This window comes from Protopterus annectens, chromosome 7.part0, assembly GCF_019279795.1.
Source record: "Protopterus annectens isolate FY-2018-M chromosome 7.part0, PAN1.0, whole genome shotgun sequence".
Taxonomy (NCBI): Eukaryota; Metazoa; Chordata; order Ceratodontiformes; family Protopteridae; genus Protopterus; species Protopterus annectens.
This window is the reverse complement of record NC_056739.1, coordinates 726,442,106-726,462,426: the sequence shown is the minus strand read 5'-3', so window position 1 is coordinate 726,462,426 and position 20,321 is coordinate 726,442,106. Positions and strand designations below refer to the sequence as shown.

The 20,321-nt window shown below is 40.8% G+C and overlaps 1 protein-coding gene across 2 annotated transcripts in view; it reads right to left on the bottom strand.

Annotated features, from left to right (window-relative positions):
* Positions 1-20,321, bottom strand: part of LOC122806652 (immunoglobulin superfamily DCC subclass member 4-like) — a 2,205,210-nt gene that overhangs the window by 605,771 nt on the left and 1,579,118 nt on the right. For both annotated transcript variants that reach the window (XM_044077249.1, XM_044077250.1), the window contains exon 5: positions 11,082-11,216. In XM_044077249.1, the coding sequence (XP_043933184.1) occupies positions 11,082-11,216 (135 nt within the window). The remainder of the gene's footprint in view (positions 1-11,081; positions 11,217-20,321) is intronic.

Genomic DNA, 20,321 nt, shown 5'->3' with positions numbered 1-20,321 from the left:
AGATTGTACTAAGATTTGATACTAGTGATACTAGTGCTGGTTAATGTGCAAACTAGCTGCTCTAAGCTTGTCTCCATGCAATGGCTTTGTTTTAGCCACACTAAGTTACAGGTTTCAGTTCTAAGGGTAGTTTTTGGATAACATTTACTTTCTGGGACTTTGTGTCTGTACAGGGCACTGCTAACCTCTTGATGTAATAACACCAAGAAAGATTGTTTGCAAGTGCAATGCTTCAACAAAACAACTTATATAAACTATCTTAACAAGGCAATTTCAAGTATTAAGGACCTTTAGAATGGTTTAAAGGAAAATAAACAAATAAAGCAGTAGCACTCTAAACAGTTTAATGAAGTATAAAACAATAAAATAGTATAAAACAATAAAAATACATCTCTTATCTGAGGATGAAGCTGGATTAACTCATGACCCCCTCAGAGTGTGACTAGGGTGACAAGCAGATGGGAGCTCTGGGAAAATGATTAGGAGACAATTTGTAGTAAGGAAGGTTTACTCAAGTGCATACTAGTTTGCTGGGTGGGCACTTAGTATTGTGGATATATGGAAAACAATAGGTGAGGAAGTACTTAACTAAATAGCAATTCTGAATGTCCATAACTTTATTTTTAAGTCTATTTCTGGACAATTTCAGACCAAAAAAGTCAAACCCCACTAGCTGTGTACATCCATATCCCTGCCTTCTTATGGCATCATCACCACATGTTTGGCTAACATTTGGAAACATAGGGTCCTGATTGTCCAGAAAAGGATGAAAAGAAAAAAAAATAACTGATCAGATTTTCTGATAGCTTTGGTAATATCCAAATAAATTCCAAGTTGCCTATGGATGTCCAAAGTATGCAGCATCCCCTCACTGTCAGTTTGTGGAGAGGGGAAAAGTAGTTAGATTAATTAACTGATTAAGTGATAGCTCATTAACCACCCTTTGGCATAAAAGAAGGGTTAGTGTGCAAGGACACTTTGTCCGCATGAAAAATCAAAAAAGGAGGACAAGCCATAAGGGCCTGCAACTCATAGACCCATCTAGCAAAAGTAAGTGTTAAGAAAAGAATAGTCTTCCAGGAACAATGCTGCAAGGAAACTGAAGCAGCAGGCCCAAAATGAGCCCGAGTCAACTTCTTCAAAACAAAATTAAGATCTCAGGGAGGAGGAACAGGCTTCCTAAGAGGTCTAGTATTAAGGACACATTTAAGAAATTGTCTCACCTCAAATCTAGCAGCTAAAGGAGGAGAAAAAGGCAGACAAGCAGAGAGAGCTGATCAGTGGGCCTTAACAGAAGAATAGGCCAAACCATCACTGAGCAACTGACACAAATAAGAGAGCGCCAAAGGAACATCCACAGTAAGTGCGTCCAGGTTACGAGAAAGACACCAAAAAAAACCCCTTTTCCACTTAGATAAGTAGGATTTCCTAGTTGTAGGTTTCCTGAGGTACAGCAGGACTTGCAGTACATCCACAGAAAAAAGGTGCCTATAAGGAATCAAAATCCTATTACCCGCAATGTCAGTTGAAGCATGAACAGGTGAGGATGGATAAGCGATCCATTGTCATGTGTGATTAGATCGACCCTATGAGGTAACTTGTGATGACTGCCCCTGGCTAGATGCAGAAGAAGAGGGAACCAGTGCTGTTGCTGCCAAAAGGGAGTCACCAACAAGATTTTGGGAGCATCCTGTTGGATTTTGAACAGGACTTTTGGAATGAGAGGAAGGGGAGGGAATGCATAAAGAAACATCCCCTTCCAAGAGAATGAGAAGGTGTCGACCTTCCACACCAGAGGACCTGGGACTCTAGCACAGAACAGAGGAAGTTGTCTGTTCAGAGGGGAGGTATCCACTTAAGGAGTACCCCACTGGTGGACAATGTCCAGAAACATATCCCTGTGAAGCATCCATTTGTGGGACTGAGTTAAGGACCTGCTCAGAGTGTCTGCCACAATGTTCTGACTGGAAAGGATATAAACTGCCTGAAGAGTCATTTGACAGCAAGATCCCATAGCAAAAGTGCCAACCGGCAAAGAAGATAAGATCTCATTCCGCCCTGCTTGTTGATGTACCACATCACTGTGGTATTGTCTGTGAATACCTTGAGAGGCCCTGGAGAAAAGAGAGCCTGAAAGGTCTGAAGAGCCAGCAGAAAGGCTCCCATCTCTTTGATACTGATGAACTTTTTCTACTGACAAGGCAACCACACTCCCTGTACCTTTAGGGAGCCAAAAGCCACCCCCATGCCACATCCGAGGCATCCATGAACAATTCCTGAGAAGGGAAGAGGGGGATGCAAAGGGATCCCTGGATTCAGAGGCTATGGCTGAATCCACCAGAGAAGTTCCTGTCTGGGGCAAGGAAGAAGAAGAACTATAAATTCTAGAGGATGAGCACGTTGAAGCCACACTGACTTCAGAAACTACTGAAACTTTCTCATATGAAGTTTGGCCAGACGGAGCACTGGAATGGTAGAAGTCATGAAACTCAGAACTCTCAGAAACTCCCTGGTAGTAAAGGAAGACAGAAGAAGAACAGAGTTAAGGCCTTTGAAGAGGGCACAGATGCAAGCATTGCCACCGTCTGAATCCTGCAACTCAGAAAAAAGTGATTCTGAGAAGGAGTCAGAGAAGACTTTTTGAAATTTACAGGGAACCCCAGGCTCTGAAGAAGGGATACAGCAAAATGAAGATTTTGCAAAAGGGTCTCTGGAGAAGATGCCCAAAACAACAGGTCATCCAAGTAAGGAAATATTTGGATCCCTTGAAGTCTGTAAAAGGCAATCACAGGAACACAGCATTTGGTGAACACAGCTGGGGCAGCAGAAAGGCCAAAAGGCATAGCAAAGGACTGAAAATGCCAGGAAGCAACAGAGAAATGCAAAAATTCCTGAAAAGAGGGTGGATCAGAAGAGGCACCATATAGGCCTGATGGAGCAAGAGAGGAAACAGAATCTGAAGGGACAACATCCAAAAGGAAGGTACCTTTAGAAGTGTTTAGATGAGAGAGGTCTACAATAGGTCTCCAAGCACCCTCTTTTCTGGGCATTAGAAACAATCAGGAGTAGAATCCTTTCCCCCTTTGGGACACAGGCACCTCTTGAATAGTACCCTGAGACAAGAGATCTTGAAGAACCTCTGGTAAAAAGGAAGATGTTCCTGAGGAGGCTGAGGAATGCCCATAAAAGGAGGACAGGATTTCCACACCATTAAGTATCCCTGACTAATAATCGACTGAACCCAAGAATCCTGAGTGATCTGAAGCCAAAATGGAAAAGAAACAGAAAAGTGAAGTGAAAGAGGAATGTGGCTGGGAAGAAATGGATAGTCACACAGCACCTGGTTTGTCCAGGAAGGAAGACTTCAGAGTCTCCGAAAATTGAGTATACTCGTCTTTGAAAATTGAGTATACTCAGCAGGATGAGACTGTTCGCCACTCTTCTTATGTTTAATAGAAGGACAGAACTGCCTATGAACAAAGGCAGGCTTAGCGGGGTAGTTTCTCTGAAATGTAGGCACAGGAGAAACAAACACGTGTGTAAGCTCCTGTAAGGCCATGCACTTATCCTGAAGGGACTTAAACAATCCAACAGCAGCTTCCCCAAGAAGTTTAGACTCCAGAGGAAAATCCATCAACATAGCTTTAATATTATCAAGTAGAGGGTGAAGCCTAAGCCAAGAATACCTCCTCATAACTGAACCAAAAACAGCAGCCCTAGATGAGGTAACTGCTGTATCATAACTACATTTAATAGAATGACAAACAACTTGAGAGGAAGTGCCTAGCAAGGAAAGAACAGAAGTTTTACCCTCAGTCTGGAAAATCAGACATAAGGTGACAGGCCTGAGAAAGAAGAGTCAAAACATACCTAGACATATGGGTCTGATAATTAACAGCCCTAAAAGCTAGGGTAGCAGCAGCGTAAAACCTTTTTTCCCAGCCTGTCCACAGTTCTGCTGTCCTTGTCAGAAGACAATAACATGGGCAAAGGAAGAAACTGAGGTGGTTTATCAGATGCCACAGACACAACGAAGGGGTCAGCAGCAGGACATTTATATAAAAAAAGAACAATCCTCAGGAATCTATAAAACCTATCAGGGTTCTTGGGAGCAGGGGGGGAATCATGAGAAGCACCTAAGCAAAAAAGACACTTATTGTGGTGGTCTCTATAGCTAATCTGTCTCCCACACTGGCATTTACCTTTCCTGGATGACATTAACCTCAAGGAACACAAAAAATAATAAATAGATAATACCCAAAGGGGCACTTATCTCACAAAAACAGCAAACAGGTGTAAAAAGTCACTGGTGTTCAGCTGGCAAAAGATGGACACAGGTAAACAGACCAATAGTGTAAAAGATGCATTCAGACTGGCAGCAAACAAGTTCAGTTTTTGGTAAGCCAGAATGTCATCTTTATGCCCTACATTATGCAGGGAATGTATGGTGACGTTCAGCATACATTTTAAGTTCAGAAGTCTTTGGAAGACTGGCCGGACGTCAGGCTTCCATGGCAGGGAATCCCATATTGTTAAGAATACTGCAGTAGTGAATGTAAGGACGTAAATACTGATGGAAATCTAGAGTATTAATATTTTTTTTATGTCATAGCTTATGAACTCAGATTTAAATTAATAAATGACATGGCTTTGCAACTTATGCTTATTAGGCTAATGGGTTCATAGATCCTGGGATCCAAGATAAGGCACCTTTATTGAGTGGCACAATGACAGCCATTGTCTACAAAACAGGAGCACACCCAGTAGTTATGCTTAAGCGGAACACTTTTAGCAGGACTTTGGAAGGGGTGTTATTGGTTAAACAGCCAGGTGTAATATCTAGGCCGGTAGAGGTGGCATTTTAAGCTTTGGAGAGTTTAAATGATTCAGGTTACATAAAACAGTTAGACGAATAATGAATTTATGGAACTTCAATAACTGCTTCTAGCAAAACTTTAGCTAGGTCAGCTGGCCCTGTTGGCAACTCCAAGACCGGTCCTCTTCCACTAAATGTGCAGGAATAATAACAAAAAAGTCCTCTGGGCAAAGAGCTATTATTTTCTGTTTAAAATGCCTCTCAGAGGCTGTTGCAGAGAGATATTCTAACACAGACACACAGACACAGACACAGACACAGACACACACACACACACACACACACACACACACACACACACACACACACACACACACACACACACACATACACACACACACCTTACTGCAAGCAAATCATTCAAATGGCCTCAATCACAACCATGGCTGCTTAAATGGCTATAGATATGGCTGCTATGCCCAACTGTCCAACAAAAGCAATTACATCACTGAGTTTCTGATTTGCAGCCAGTAACTGGCATATCCGCGGTGGTGCAGCGGCAGCATTGTTGCCTCACAGCAAGAGGTTCTCCCGTTCGTTTCTCGGCTAGAGTGCAGAGAGTGCCTTCTGTGTGGAGGCTGCATGTCCTCCCAGCGGTTGGGTGGGCATTTGAAAGACATGCGTAAATGGGCGTGCCTTCGTTGAAGGTTGAATGTCGAGCTGCCACCTCGGCATTCGTGAAAATCTACTACCAATCATTAGCGGACCGGAGTTCCACTGTGGCAACCCCTAACCGGGAAAAGCTGAAAGACAACAACAACAACTGGCATATCTTCTACAATGCAGACTTTGCCTCCTAACAGCATGCATCTGGGACAGCCTTACCCTTTGACTCACCCTAGCTACAGCTTTGTTTTCTGGCATGAAGTTGGCATAAATTTAACTGCAAGTATACTACCAGTGTCTTTATGATTAGACTGCATAATACACTTGTGCTTTAATTCAGGACATTACACAGTGCTACTTCTTAATCTTCTGTTGCAGTTAGAGAAGGATTTTTAATTATCTGTGATTGTGATTGCTAATTTTAATTTGTGTTCCACTAATATCTTCTTTATGGTAATTTTCAGATTTTTGCTACGTTTTTTGACAGTTTTTCATTTGAGTAGAGTCTGATTTATTATAGTTTTAATTGACATTTTTCTTTTAATATATGGCCTGTTTATGTTGCATTCCACCAAGATCATTTACTTTTACATTCACCAGTATATCTGGTGCCAAGTGTGACAGCTTGGTTTATGCGATTTCTTAAACTGGAATATTTTTATTTTATTTATATATTCTTTGTTGGCTGGGTTATTCTCACTGAGCTTGTAACCTGTTTTAGGGGAGACCCAAGGTAATAGTTATGCTGACCAGGACACTGGGGGACTTCTCTTACTCTTTTTGAGTTACTAGGTAGCACCATATGGCTACTACTGTGGCTCAAATTCACAACACTACTGACCGAATGCAGCAACGCTGGTTATGGAAGCTTTAAAAGTTATGAAGTTCAGAAAAAAAAGCTGGTTTCCTGCAGAATGGTGATATAGTAATTACTGTTGTGGAGTCAGAAGGTTTGGTGACACCTGTTTTATTGTATATGATGGATGAGACTGAATGAGGACATGGAGAGGCAACGTAGTGGCATATGGTAGTTAACAGGTTAAGGGAAGATGAAGAAAGCTGTGGACATGAAATGACAAAGAGACTATAATGAGGAACTGAGACAAGGAATGGAAAAGTTTCAGAGCCAGCACATCTGGCTAGAGGAGTAGTGAGCTCTAAAGATACAGCACATCTGGCTAGAGGAGTAGTGAGCTCTAAAGATACAGCACATCTGGCTAGAGGAGTAGTGAGCTCTAAAGATACAGCACATCTGGCTAGAGGAGTAGTGAGCTCTAAAGACATTCTCTGCAATGTGGACAGAGACTTCTGCAACATGAAGGGAAATTTGGTACCTAAATAATGAACATACATAGTAGTTTCTTCAATGAACAATCGGCAGCAAGTACAAAAACCAGACAAAATTATACAGCAGGAGAAGGAACAGCTTTTTGTAAAAGACAAGTGTTAAGACGTAAGAAATTAAGACAAATCTGTTGACAGGTGCTTTATTTTAAGATCATTACTGCATCACTGAGATTTAAATTAAGACACTGGAGCTTTAATACATTTAGGATACATTTTGTGAAGTGACTTTTGAAACTTTTTTTGTTAGCTAAACTCTGTAAATCAATGTGAAAAATATGTCTTAAAGGTCCCTGGAAAGAATGTGTTTACCAGAATTGAAATATTCAATTAAAAAGAAAGATTTTAATACAGTTTAGGATTACAGATTTAGATGAAAGTGAGTTGAAAAAAAAATACTTTTCAAAAGTATGACAAAAATTTTATTTGATTAAAAAGGTGTTACATAATGGAAAACTGTGGATAGGTGCTTGGGAGGTATGGTTAACGCTCTGTGATGATAGCGAATAGGGAAAAAGGGGGAATGCGAAATACTGGGGACAACCCAAATCTTTTTTTGTGTGATGAAACACATTTGATGCAGAACTGTAATGAAGGCAGTTATGGGCAAGGTGGGGAACATGGTTATTTGAGAAAAAAATGTAAACCTAACTGCAGGAAATGTAGGAATGAAAAACATTTTTGGTTTACTTGTCCCTAATAAAAGAAGCAAGGAGGCATAGTAAGCAAAGGTAATAAGAACATGTAGCAATAAGAAAGCAGACTGAAGAATTATTAGATAAATTACAGGAAATGTAGTGAATAAGGGATGATAAAGTGGGGAGATTGAGAATATAATACAAAAAGTAAGACCACAACACACAGAAAATGATACTATAGAAGGAAAATATATAAAGAAAACAAATTTTGATGGAAAAGCAAATATACTCAAAACTGAGGAAGAAAAAGAGAGGGAAGATAATTGCTTGACTTACTGACTTTGCACTGAGGTACAAAAGGAAAAGGCCGATATTAATCCAGTTTTACTGAATGTAAGAAGTAGAGAAATGATGTGAGAATAATGGCAGTGTTTGAATGGTGTAAAATAATGCATGCAGATGTAATGTGTTTGGGAGAAACAAGTGAGAGGGGTAAATGCTTGAAAAATGTATATTCTGGGGTTATAGTGCTTTTTAAAAATGAAGAAATGAATATCATGGATGTTATAGTATAACAATTAGGTAGAGCATTAGTATGTGATACAAGAATAAAAATGAAGCCAGTAAGGTTGTGTTATATGCACTTATACATTTGGGGGAAGAAACAGTTATTTGAGGAAATAAAAAATATGCAAAGTCAACTCATCTGTTATCATACTGAAAACACTGCATCTGCCTCTTTATTGTGTAAGGCTTGTGCTGCAGAGCAATACGTTTCTGAATTTCACCCAACTTCTCTGTTAGAATTCTTTTATGTTCTACATTAAAATGTTCCTTCTTTAGCAATAACTCAGTGTACTGGATGTACAAGTATTAACACTGGAGATTTCCACCAGTGATCATAATTATGCAGTGAATATTTAACACCTCTACAAATTTATCAGTATTTGCCTCATCTCTTAAGATGATAGTGCATTTGATCTGTCGAATAATTCACAGCCTTTCAGTGTCCAGAGACTTTGGCATTAGCAGGTGGTTTACTTCTCCTGACTCATTTCCAAGAATTTCATCACACTACATGCCATGTGTCTACATAGTCAGAAAATTACCTATGAATGTGTAAGTAATTCATTCATAAGACTACAAACATAGAATGTTTTATAAAGTATTTAAATGATGGATTTACTGTCAAAAAAGGTTCTGTGATCAACTGCCTTCACTCATTTTTTTATTTCCTCAAATAACTGTTTCTTCCCCCAAATGTATAAGTGCATATAAAACAAATAACCTTACTGGCTTCATTTTTATTCTTAGCATTTAAATATGTTCTAATTCAAGGGAGAAATGTCAGATGCTCTTTAGCTTAGCTGTGCTACATTTTAGATGATCTTACATAATATTTTACATAATAATTTACTCAGTCGCATATCGCCTACTCAGAGGCGATCGCTGCCTAGCATACAAAGCTATGTCAAACCCAAAGCTTTTGGACATGCTCCATTTAAAGAAATCCCAATCCCTCTGAGCTACACGCTCTAGGGACCTAAACCTTGTCACCACAATAAACAGAACATGCTGGAGGGATAGATTCCTGTCCCAGAGAATTCCCATACTCTGGAACAAACTACTTATCTTTATCAAACAAAGCTCCTCATTAGCACTCTTCAAGAAAAATCTTGATGATTGGATGGGAGATGGGAAATTTACCCCGGGGATCACTTCTGTGGCTCTGCTCGACAGTGGCACAGGAAAATAATTTTCTTGAGTGGTCAAAGCCAGGGTACCTTTTGGCTAGGCTTATATAGGCCCTAGGGCCAATAGCCTAGTACCTACCTATGAACCTATATCAATATTGCTTACAGCTGACAGGCATCCACAAAAGCACAAGAAAATAATTTGTAAAAAAATATGGAACAAAATGCCAAGCAATGCATAAATACACCCTCATAAGATAGCAGGTAATTACTAATGCTCTGTAAATAAGAATTTTATGCCTCTTAAACTGGGCATGCTCCTTTATATTACAGTTAATTTAACAGGGCATGCTCCTTTATCTTACAGTTAACTAAACCGGGCTTGTTCCTTTATCTTACAGTTAACTAAACCGGGCATGCTCCTTTATCTTACAGTTAACTAAACCAGGCATGTTCCTTTATATTACAGTTAACTAAACCGGGCATGTTTCTTTATATTACAGTTAACTAAACCGGGCATGATCTTTTATATTACAGTTAACTAAACCGGGCATGCTCCTTTATCTTACAGTTAACTAAACCGGGCATGTACCTTTATATTACAGTTAACTAAACCAGGCATGTTCCTTTATCTTACAGTTAACTAAACCAGGCATGTTCCTTTATCTTACAGTTAACTAAACCAGGCATGTTCCTTTATATTACAGTTAACTAAACCAGGCATGTTCCTTTATCTTACAGTTAACTAAACCGGGCATGATCCTTTATCTTACAGTTAACTAAACCGGGCATGATCCTTTATCTTACAGTTAACTAAACCGGGCATGTTTCTTTATATTACAGTTAACTAAACCGGGCATGATCTTTTATATTACAGTTAACTAAACCGGGCATGCTCCTTTATCTTACAGTTAACTAAACCGGGCATGTACCTTTATATTACAGTTAACTAAACCAGGCATGTTCCTTTATCTTACAGTTAACTAAACCAGGCATGTTCCTTTATATTACAGTTAACTAAACCAGGCATGTTCCTTTATCTTACAGTTAACTAAACCGGGCATGATCCTTTATCTTACAGTTAACTAAACCGGGCATTTTCCTTTATATTACAGTTAACTAAACTAGGCATGCTCCTTTATCTTACAGTTAACTTGTATGCCCCTCCTGGTTGCTTAAGTGGCATTTTACTCATTGTGATTTAAACAGGGTCCTAGTGGGTACAAGTAATCAAAAAAGAAAGTCACAGCTGTACAGAAAGTACAAAATTAAAATAAAATAAAGACAAGCAACCATACCAGACACAATCCCATAGATCAGTCAGCTGTTTAATGGGTTCTAGGTGTCCTTTCTCTTACATGAGTAGGTCGATTTATACAGTTAAGTGCATGATAAACACACATACTGTGCTAAGGACAGGGTGCAGGAATTATGCCCCATGTATGCAAAATGTAATTCATTAATTCATAAATAAAGCACAAAATAATACCACAATCTTGTATGGATGTTTAAGTAATCTGCTACAATCTAACTGGAGTAATTAAAAATAATCAGTGCCTTGAAGTGCCTCATATGTAAACTTTCTGTAACAAATGTGAAACCATTACTTACATCTCTCCTTACTCTGTCAAGAATCAATCTGCCATTAAATTGGCAAATAATTTTGTCTGCCTTATAAAATGTGAGAAAGGATAATTATATGTTAACGTGCATTATTCAAAGCTGAACATTAAAGATGGTCTAGGAAACACCCAATTTTTTAAATTAATGTCCTCATAACTTTAGGAGAAACAGAAACAATACAACTGATAGATGCTTATTACAAAAGAATGCTTCTGTGAGGTATATATATATATATATATATATATATATATATATATACACTTAATGCTTTGCTGCTCCTAGATTAACCTTAAAACTTACCTTGCCGTATCCAGGAGACAAACGGTGTAGGATCTGCAGATGCCATACACTCCATTACTGCAGTATGTCCTGCAACCACTGTAGTATTCTTTGGAGCTGCGACAATAACCACATTTCCAGAATTTGGTTGTGAACCTAAAAAAAAAATGAACATGACAGTCCATGGAAGCACTAAATTAACAAATACAAGTCATCATTGTGGCTTATTAATATGTGTTGCATTACATATTGCATAAACAAGGAATGATTTTCATACTCCAGTTTATGCAGATTTCCCAAGATGTTCAAATTGCTTTTAAGCAGAAAGTGAAGGTATGCAGTACCAAGGAGTCTGCATAAAATTCCACTGTAGATATCACTCCATGTTTATACCTAGTGGTGCTTTCTAATCAAATTCCATAAATATATTTATAAAATTAAAAGAACTCAACAACTGACAATTTTGGGGCATTCTCCAAAAGTTTAGTGTGGCTCAAAGTGGAGAATTTATTTATTTATTTTACTTATTTTAATAGATGACAAGAATAAATCTAATACTCAGCATGTTGGTTCAGCATTAATTCCATAAAGCAGAAAGATTAAAAGACTTTAATATTGCTACACACACAAGTGTGCTAGCTTGCACTGCACTTGAATTGTTTTTAGTGCTGTTTTAACTGCTTTTCTAGAACAAAAAAAAAAAAATAAAATAATAATTCTAAGCTTGTTTCCTGCCTTTCCTGTAACTAGTCTAGTCCAGATACAGATTTGCTGTATCCAAGACTGTATGTAAGCTTCTGAGCCCCCCCAAGCTTTTCTGTATTGAGGGAAGCCTTCTAGCTTACCAGTGGGAGTGGTAAGCACTAGGTAGCCTATCTTCCACAAGAGGAGTGGTTTCTGGCCCAGAAACTGTAGTTTTTAGGCCGTTTGAGAACTTTTTCCATCTCCTTCAACTTTCTGGTTTAAAAGCCCACATTTGCGCTTGTTTCCCACCTTTCCTATAACTAGTCTAGTCCAGATACAGATTTGCTGTATCCAAAACTGTTTTTGTAAGCTTCTGGGCCCCCCCCCCCCTCAAGCCTCTCTGTGTTGGAGAGAAGCCTTCTAGCTTGTCAGTGGGAGTGATAAGCACTAGGTAGCCTATATACCACAAGAGGAGTGCTTGCTGGCCCAGAAATTGTAGTTTATTGCCAATTTTGGCAGTTTTTTCCATCTCCTTTAACTTTCTGGTCTTAAAGCCTGTGTTTGCGCTTTTCCCACCTTTCCTGTAACTAGTCTAGTCCAGATACAGATTTGCTGTATCCAGGACTGTATGTAAGCTTCAGTGCCCCCCAAGCCTTTCTGTGCTGGAGGGAAGCCTTCTAGCTTATCAGTGGGAGTGGTAAGCACTAGGTAGCCTATCCAAAACAGGAGTGGTTTCTGGCCCAGAATTTGTAGTTTACTGGTCATTTGAGCAGTTTTTCCATCTCATTCAACTTTCTGATTGCTGTATCCAGGACTGTTTATAACCCCCTGAGAGGTGCCAGAATCTGCTCTTCAATTTTTCCTTTAGATCTTCTAGTTCTCTCCTCTCCTGCACTTTTATTAGCTTATTAGTCTAGCACTTTACCATATCAGACTTCTTGTCGCAATTATTGTAGCACACAAAAGTGCTACCAGCACTAAACTTTCTACAAGGAAACAGGTCCAGTACTTATTAATGCCCACCCCTCCAGGCATGTCTAAAGGTCACTTCCCTGTGCTTTCTCCTGTTAACCTGGTGAACGTGGACATCCTGAGGCAATGTAGCAACTGCCTCATGTAAACCGACAACCCTCTTCTCTTACCTCCCAACACAAAGACTTGCGAGAGATGCACTTATATATCCAAATTGGAAGCTACGCACTCTCCAGCCAAGACCGGAATAGCTGGTCAAGAGAAGGTCAACACTTGCATGACACCACATGGAACACATAGCCCTCCAGAATGCACACCAGCACTGCCTTCACATAAAAACACAAACCACACACCCACCTTTGTGGAGGGTCTCAATAAAAATCTACCCAAATAGCAGAGACCTCCAAAGCAGAAATGCACTCGACCATCACAACGCAACACTAATCATGAAACACACAACTCTCCTAAACAGTGTGCCACTCAACCAAAGCCCCTAAGGCAAAGCAACATGCCCAGCACACTAGTCATAGGTGACTCGATAGAGAGACACACTGATGTCCCACTCACTAGATTGAATAAGGAGAAAATAACAGCCAGCTGCCTGTCAGGTGCCAGGATCTGCCATATAATGCACGCACTCAGGTTCCTCAACAACAGGTACAAATATGACTCTGTCATTGTACATGTGGGTGTGAATGACCTGAGATGTAGCTCCCTGGACTACATGAAAAGAGACATGGAGGAGCTCTCAGAGTATGTAACCCAGGCGGGTACAACCCTAGCCCTGAGCAGCATCTGCAGCATCCTACCATCACCCACAATGAAAGCACAGTACAAGCAGAAAATGATGGATTTCAACAACTGGCTAAGTTTCTGGTGTCATTCTAAGGGGAACCAGTATCTGTCTACCTGGGATGACATGATTGACAGACCTCGATGCTTTGCCAGAGATGGCCTGCATCTGTCACCCCTGGGCTTCCAGATACTGGCCAAGGCTCTTGCCACCCCTATAGTGCCTTTTTAGGCGGTGTTCCAAAGACCAAATTACCACCGTAACAGCTACAAACAAATGCAATCTGGAGGGCCATGCTGCTCAACGCTAGAAGTCTACATCTCAAAATGCACTCGCTCAAAGCACTCCTTAAAATGGAGAACATCGACATTTGTGCTGTAACAGAGACCTGGTTCAAGACAACAGAAAACACCCTTGCACTACCAGGCTATAACTCATTTAACAACTTTCAGCCCCAGAACTTGGACCGAACCTCCAAAGGTGGTGGGCACTCACACCACGTTCCTAAGCACCCTGGAGAATATTAGTATCCAACGTAACACACTCATACTGGGTCACTTCAACTACCCCTCCATTAACTGGGAAAACTACTCATGTACCAATACATTTGCCTAACATTTCCTGGAATTCATTCATTCCAATGCTCCGGACCATCTCATTCTTACCCCCACTAGAGGTAGTAATATCCTTGACCTGGTCATTACTAACATGGGCGACCACTGTTCTACAGAAATAGTCAATGACTTCCTGGTTAGATCTGACCACAAACTAATCACCTAGGAAATCCACATCCCTCCCACCTACCCCACCCCCGCAAAGGTAACCACCATGAAAAACTTCTCCAAAGCTAACTTTGGACTCCTAAGAACAGAGGCGACTAACTTCACGGCACCCATGCAAATGGAGACTAGTTGCATGACCGCCAAATTATACACCAATGCACTGTACAAACACGTACACAAATGCATGGCTTTCACCATACCCAATAGAACCAAGATGCTCTCCTTCAAAAAAAGAAAGTGAATGTGGTGGTCCCCTGCCATACACAAAATCTACAACAGAAGGAGGAAACTGATGCAGAATAAGGTGAAGTCCCAAGACTGGAAAAACTCCCTTATCAGCCTGAACAAAACGTTGAGAGCCCTCATCAAATCCTCTAAAGCTAGCTATGAAAACAGAATTGCAGCAGATAGTAAAGACAACCACTAGGCCTTTTATAGTTATGTAAAGAACCTAAACGCCAATACCCAGATTTGCTCTGAGCTTCATACTGGCTGACAGATTTAGTACCAGCTTTACCCCTACCCCCCAAAGGACCAATCACAATACCAGTAGATTGCCAGATACCCAGTATTACTGCTGCACAGGTTAAAACAGCACTGTCCAAGGCCAAAAATACAGCTTCTATGGGACCTGACAATATCCCTGGCTGTGTTCTACATGAACTACACAGTGAACTGGCACCTCACCTGTGTGCCCTGTTCAATCACAGCCTCACCTCAGGCTTTGCCCCTACTGAATGGTGCACTGCTATAATCATCCCTCTCCATAAAGGGGGAGTGACTACAGATCCTGGGAATTATCACCCCCATTAGCCTGATGAGTATGATATATAAAGCTATGGAGCGCATCATCATGGACCTAATAAACAAGAATACAGGGAATCTCCAAACTCTGGATCCCACACAGTTTGGATTTGTGAAGGATAGCTTATGCCTGCTCAACTTGGTCGACTTATCTGAGCCAGTCACCAGAGCTGTGGATGAAGGCAAGGTGGTTCATACAGTCTACCCTGATCTGGCCAAGGCCCTTAATACCTTTCCCCACGCAGAAATCATAGAAAAACTCACTAAGCTAGGCATCAACCCCTATATCACTAGGTGGATTGCAACCTGGCTCAAAGATAGATCCCACAGTGTGAAAGTAGCTAACTCCAAGCCAGACTGCTGACCAGTCATCAGTGGAGTTCCACGGGGATCGGTCCTGGGTCCTTTCCTGTTTGGTATCTACTTCTCAACTTCTCAGAAGTCCAGTCCAACACAAAGGGACTCTGGCTGACAAAGCTCACACACGATTGCAAGTTGGGAGCCATTATTAACTCCCTAAATGATGCTGACATCCTACACAAAGGCCTCACTGAGACCAACGACTGGTGTCAGAACCATGACCTTATGCTCAATGCAAAAAATGTGTCGTCATCCCATTTGGGAAAAACCCAGTTCCCATGAACTACCACATCGATGGTAGTCCCCTGAACACAGAAGGCGTTATAAGAGATCTGGGACCACAGGTTGACAGCAAGCTCTCTTTTGATCACCACACTACCACTGTGATCAGAAAGTCCTTCTATGTAGCCCATCTCATTACTAAGGGTTTTGCATCCAGGAAGAAAGAGGTCATTGCCTCCCTCTACTCTTCCCTCATTAGGCCAGTCATCGAGTACAATGCCCCATTTGGCATGTACCTCACTAGACACCTGCAACAACTGGAGAGGCCACAAAAGTACCTCACAAAGGGGATCCTAGGCCTTAAACACTTGTCCTATATGGACAGACTCAAAAAACTCCAACTATTCTCTGTCTCATATCGCCTACTTAGAGGCAATCTCTGCTTGACTTACAAAGCCATGTCTGAGCCAGTGATAAGATCGTGAAACTGGCTACAAAATATCTGTTGTTATTTAGGGAAATGGTGTAAAGATGACCTCTCCCACCACTGTATAAGGAGCTCTGGATAGAGTCCTGATTAAACTTCTCAAAAGAGTTATAATAAAACCCAATACAATCAGCTATCCAGTTAGAATTAATATTTCCTTGTCAGATGCCTCCAACCTACTCGAAGTGAAGGCAGTAAACTACAGATATGACTTCTTGATATATTTTTTTTTCCTGGAAACATAAGTTCAAGATTAGTTGCTGGGGTCTATTTTGCACAAAAGTCTCTCCCGAGAATGAGGCTAAAAGAGGAAAAGCTAGATATTTTGGTTTTCAGTAATTTCAAACATCACCTGAGGGATAAAGTTTGGATAAGTGGACAAAGCTAACCTATCCTAAGTTGCTAAGCACATCAATATTTACAACACTGAAACGTATTTACAACACTGAAACGTATGTAAATGCTATCAGTAGAAGGGCTGTCTTACAAAATGAAATGACAAGGAAACCTTGCAGACTAGAGAGCTATGATTAGGTGCTCATTCTCCACCATTCTGGCTGATGAGCAGGATCAGTCATCAAAGATGAGAAGCCTGAGCATGTGCTGGATGGTGTTTTAACATGTCAGTCACACAAATAAATAATGGGCTGATGGATTCATTTTTATCCATGTGTTTCACCAGCTTTGCACTTGAACCTGGGCCTGCAAAACTGAGTAAGTCCTGTTCAAGTCTTTACCAATAGTTACTTGCTGCACTGTTTAATTCTCTACGAGAGCCAGGGATTTCCAACTTCTCTGAAGAAGGACTTAGATTCTTTAAAGTCAAGGAGACCTTCTTTGGAATTAAACTTGGAGAACTATCAGCTTTTATCAGGAATTTACTGAGAAGATGTTTTTTGTCAGTGTCTCATAGGATGGTACTAGGCTATTGGCCCTAGGGCCTATACAAGCCTAGCCATAACAATTCCCTGGCTATTTCTTCCCATACTATTTACTTCCCTGGACCCTGTCTAGCAGGCAACTGACGTGATCCCTGGGATGAATTTCCTATCTCCCATCCAATCATCAAGGTTCCTTTTGAAGAGGACCACAGAGGCACTCTGCTTGACATGTATGGGCAGTCTATTCCAGAGCCTGGGGAATCTCTGGGTCAGGAACCTATCCCTCCAGCATGTTTTGTTTATTGTGATGGCAAGGTTTAGATCCCTGGAGCGTGTCTCTCTGAGGGATTGGGATTGCTTTAAGTGTAGCATGTCCAACAGCTCTGGGTTTGACATGGCCTTGTATGTTAAGCAGAGATCGCTTCTGAATAGACGATATGTGACAGAGTATAGGTGGAGGTTTTTTAGACAGTCAGCATAGGGCATCTGCTTTAGGCCTGTGATTCTTTTAGTGAGGTATTTCTGTACCCTTTCCAGTTGTTGCAGATGTCTTGAGAGGTACATACCAAATGGAGCATTGTATTCTATAATGGGTCTAATGAGGGATGAGTACAGTGGGACAATAACCTCCTTTTTCCTGGATGAAAAGCCCTTAGTGATGAGGTGTGCCACATAGAAGGATTTCCTGACTGTTGTGGCGATGTGGTTATCGAAAGTGAAACCACTGTCCACCTGTGTCCCTAAGTCTCTTATCACACTTTCAGTGTTTAGTATACTGCCACCTATGTGGTAATTCATGGGTACATTTTTTTCCCATAGGGGATAACTATACATTTCTTGGCATTGAGCTTGAGCCCATGGCTCTGGCACCAAGCATCTGTTTCTGTAAGGCCCTTTTGTAGAATATCCACATCATTTGGAAATTCAATAATGGCTCCCAGTTTGCAATCATCTGCAAACTTTGTTAGCCAGAGTCCCTTAGTGTTGCCCTGTGCTTCAGAGAAGTAGATGCCAAACAAGAGCAGTCCCAGGACTGAACCCTGAGGTACGCCACTTGTCATTTGTCTGGAGCTGGATTTGGAGTCGGCTACTTTTACAGTGTTAATTCTGTCAGTAAGTCAGTTGGCAACCCATCGAGTGACATAGGGATTAATGCCCAGCTTAGTAAGTTCATCTATGATTCCAGAGTGGGGGATGGTGCCGAAGGCCTTAGCGAGGTCCAGATAGGCTGTGTGGACCACCTTGCCCTTGTCCACAGCTCTGGAGACTGCTTCAAAGAAGTCAATCAGGTTCAGGAGACAAGATTGGCCCTTGTTAAACTTGTTGACTTGTTAAATCCTAGTTTGCCTGGGTTTAGATTGAAGGACAGAAAGGAGATGATGCCCATTCAATTGATAAGTGACCTTCTCATGTTGTGGGTTGAAAGGAAATATTCGACTTTGGCCTTACTTGAACTCTCTGCAGTTTTTGACAGTATGGATAATGGGATCTTGACTGAACACTGGAGAGTGATCTGTGGGTTACGTGGTATGGCCTTACAGTGGTTTAAATTACAGCTGGTTTGGATATATTCAAAGGGTAGTCTGTGGCTTATTCCTCTTCCACTTAACTGCTGGACAGTGGTGCATCTCAAGGACTGGGCATGTTAATCACTTAGTAAATGCTGTCACTGATAGAGGTTATTGTAAGGAGGGTTAATTATTATCAGTCATATGCTAATGATATGTAGCTGTACTGCTCCTTTACACCATGTATCGGATCTGATTTTACACCTTTAGAAGATTGCTTGCATTCTATCCTTCATTGAATGAATACTAATAAACACAATGGACTAAGCCGAGACTAAGACAATGCTGGTACATTCTATCACCCATTCAGCTATCTTACACTGCTTTTTCCTTTGGTAAGATGTGTACACAATCATTGAAATTTGTTTTGCATGTGCATTATCTGGGGTGGTGTTCTTGATGATAACCTCACATCTTATGACAAGGTGTCAGCTGTTGTCAAGGCATCCTATTTTCATCTTAGGAAAATAGTTACATAAGACATAATTTAGCAAGATCAGATAGGGGGTGATGGCAAAAGCAGTAGAATTTTCCCTTCTTAACTACTGCAATGCGCTATACCCAGAGTTGTCAGATAATGACTTGTCCTACATGTAGTGAACACAAAATTCCGTTGTTACACTGCTGTCTTGACATACCTACAACTTATCATACAATATCAGTGCAACATGATTTATGCTGGTTATGGAGAGATGTACATTTAAGATATTAACTCTCATCTACCATGACCTCAGTTTTCTAGCCCTAGCTTAGAGAGTCATTGAGGCCCTATGTTCTCCTGAGGGAGCTCAAGTCAACTGGCTGTTCCAGAGGCTGGATTAAAGACTTTAGGTAAGAGGTCCTTCTTCTATCTTATGCCTGTCCTCCTGAATCTGCTATCATTTTGAATTTATGCAGCTGAGATGGAGTTCTGTTTTAGAAGGTCCCTTAGATTTCACCCTTTTGGCAGGGATACTGTCTCATAATTTTCTATTAATAAGTGTAATGTTTGTCAGCATTGCTTTATACTATACTAAACTGCACTTTAAAACTCATTTAATTGGCTGCCTGTTGTAATTCCTAGCCTTGTGAGTCCAAGAATTATGAAAAAAAATCTTCGAAAATACAAAGCAGTGAGTTTAAAAAAATAAGTCAACCCCCCCCCCCCCCTCATGTGGGTGGCTGTACTTCTACACCATCGTTACTTATACATATGATCTCCAAGATCACCTTAGTTTGGACAATATGAGGAATATTCTGAGATACAAGCAATCTTAGACTTCGTAAATACAAGTCTGTATTTTTGTTCATTCAGTCTCACTGTTCTGGGACCTTCAATAACAAATCTCAGAACTAGGAATGGATACCATTATAGCTTGTTGCTCTGCCTAATTTGTACATTGATAAATACACTTTCAAACACTTTATAGGTTCATAGGTAGGTACTAGGCTATTGGCCCAAGGGCTTATGTAAGCCTAGCCAACAAGGTTCCCTGCCTTTCACCACCCAAGAAAGTTATATTCCCATGCCCCTGTCAAGCAGAGCCCCAGAAGTGATCCCCGGGGTGCATTTCCTATTTCCCATCCACTCATCAAGATTTTTCTTGAAGAGTGCTAATGAGGAACTTTGCTTGACATAGATGGGTAGCTTGTTCCAGAGTATGGGAAGTCTCTGGGACAGGAATCTATCCCTCCTGCATGTCCTGTTTATTGTGGTGACAAGGTTTAG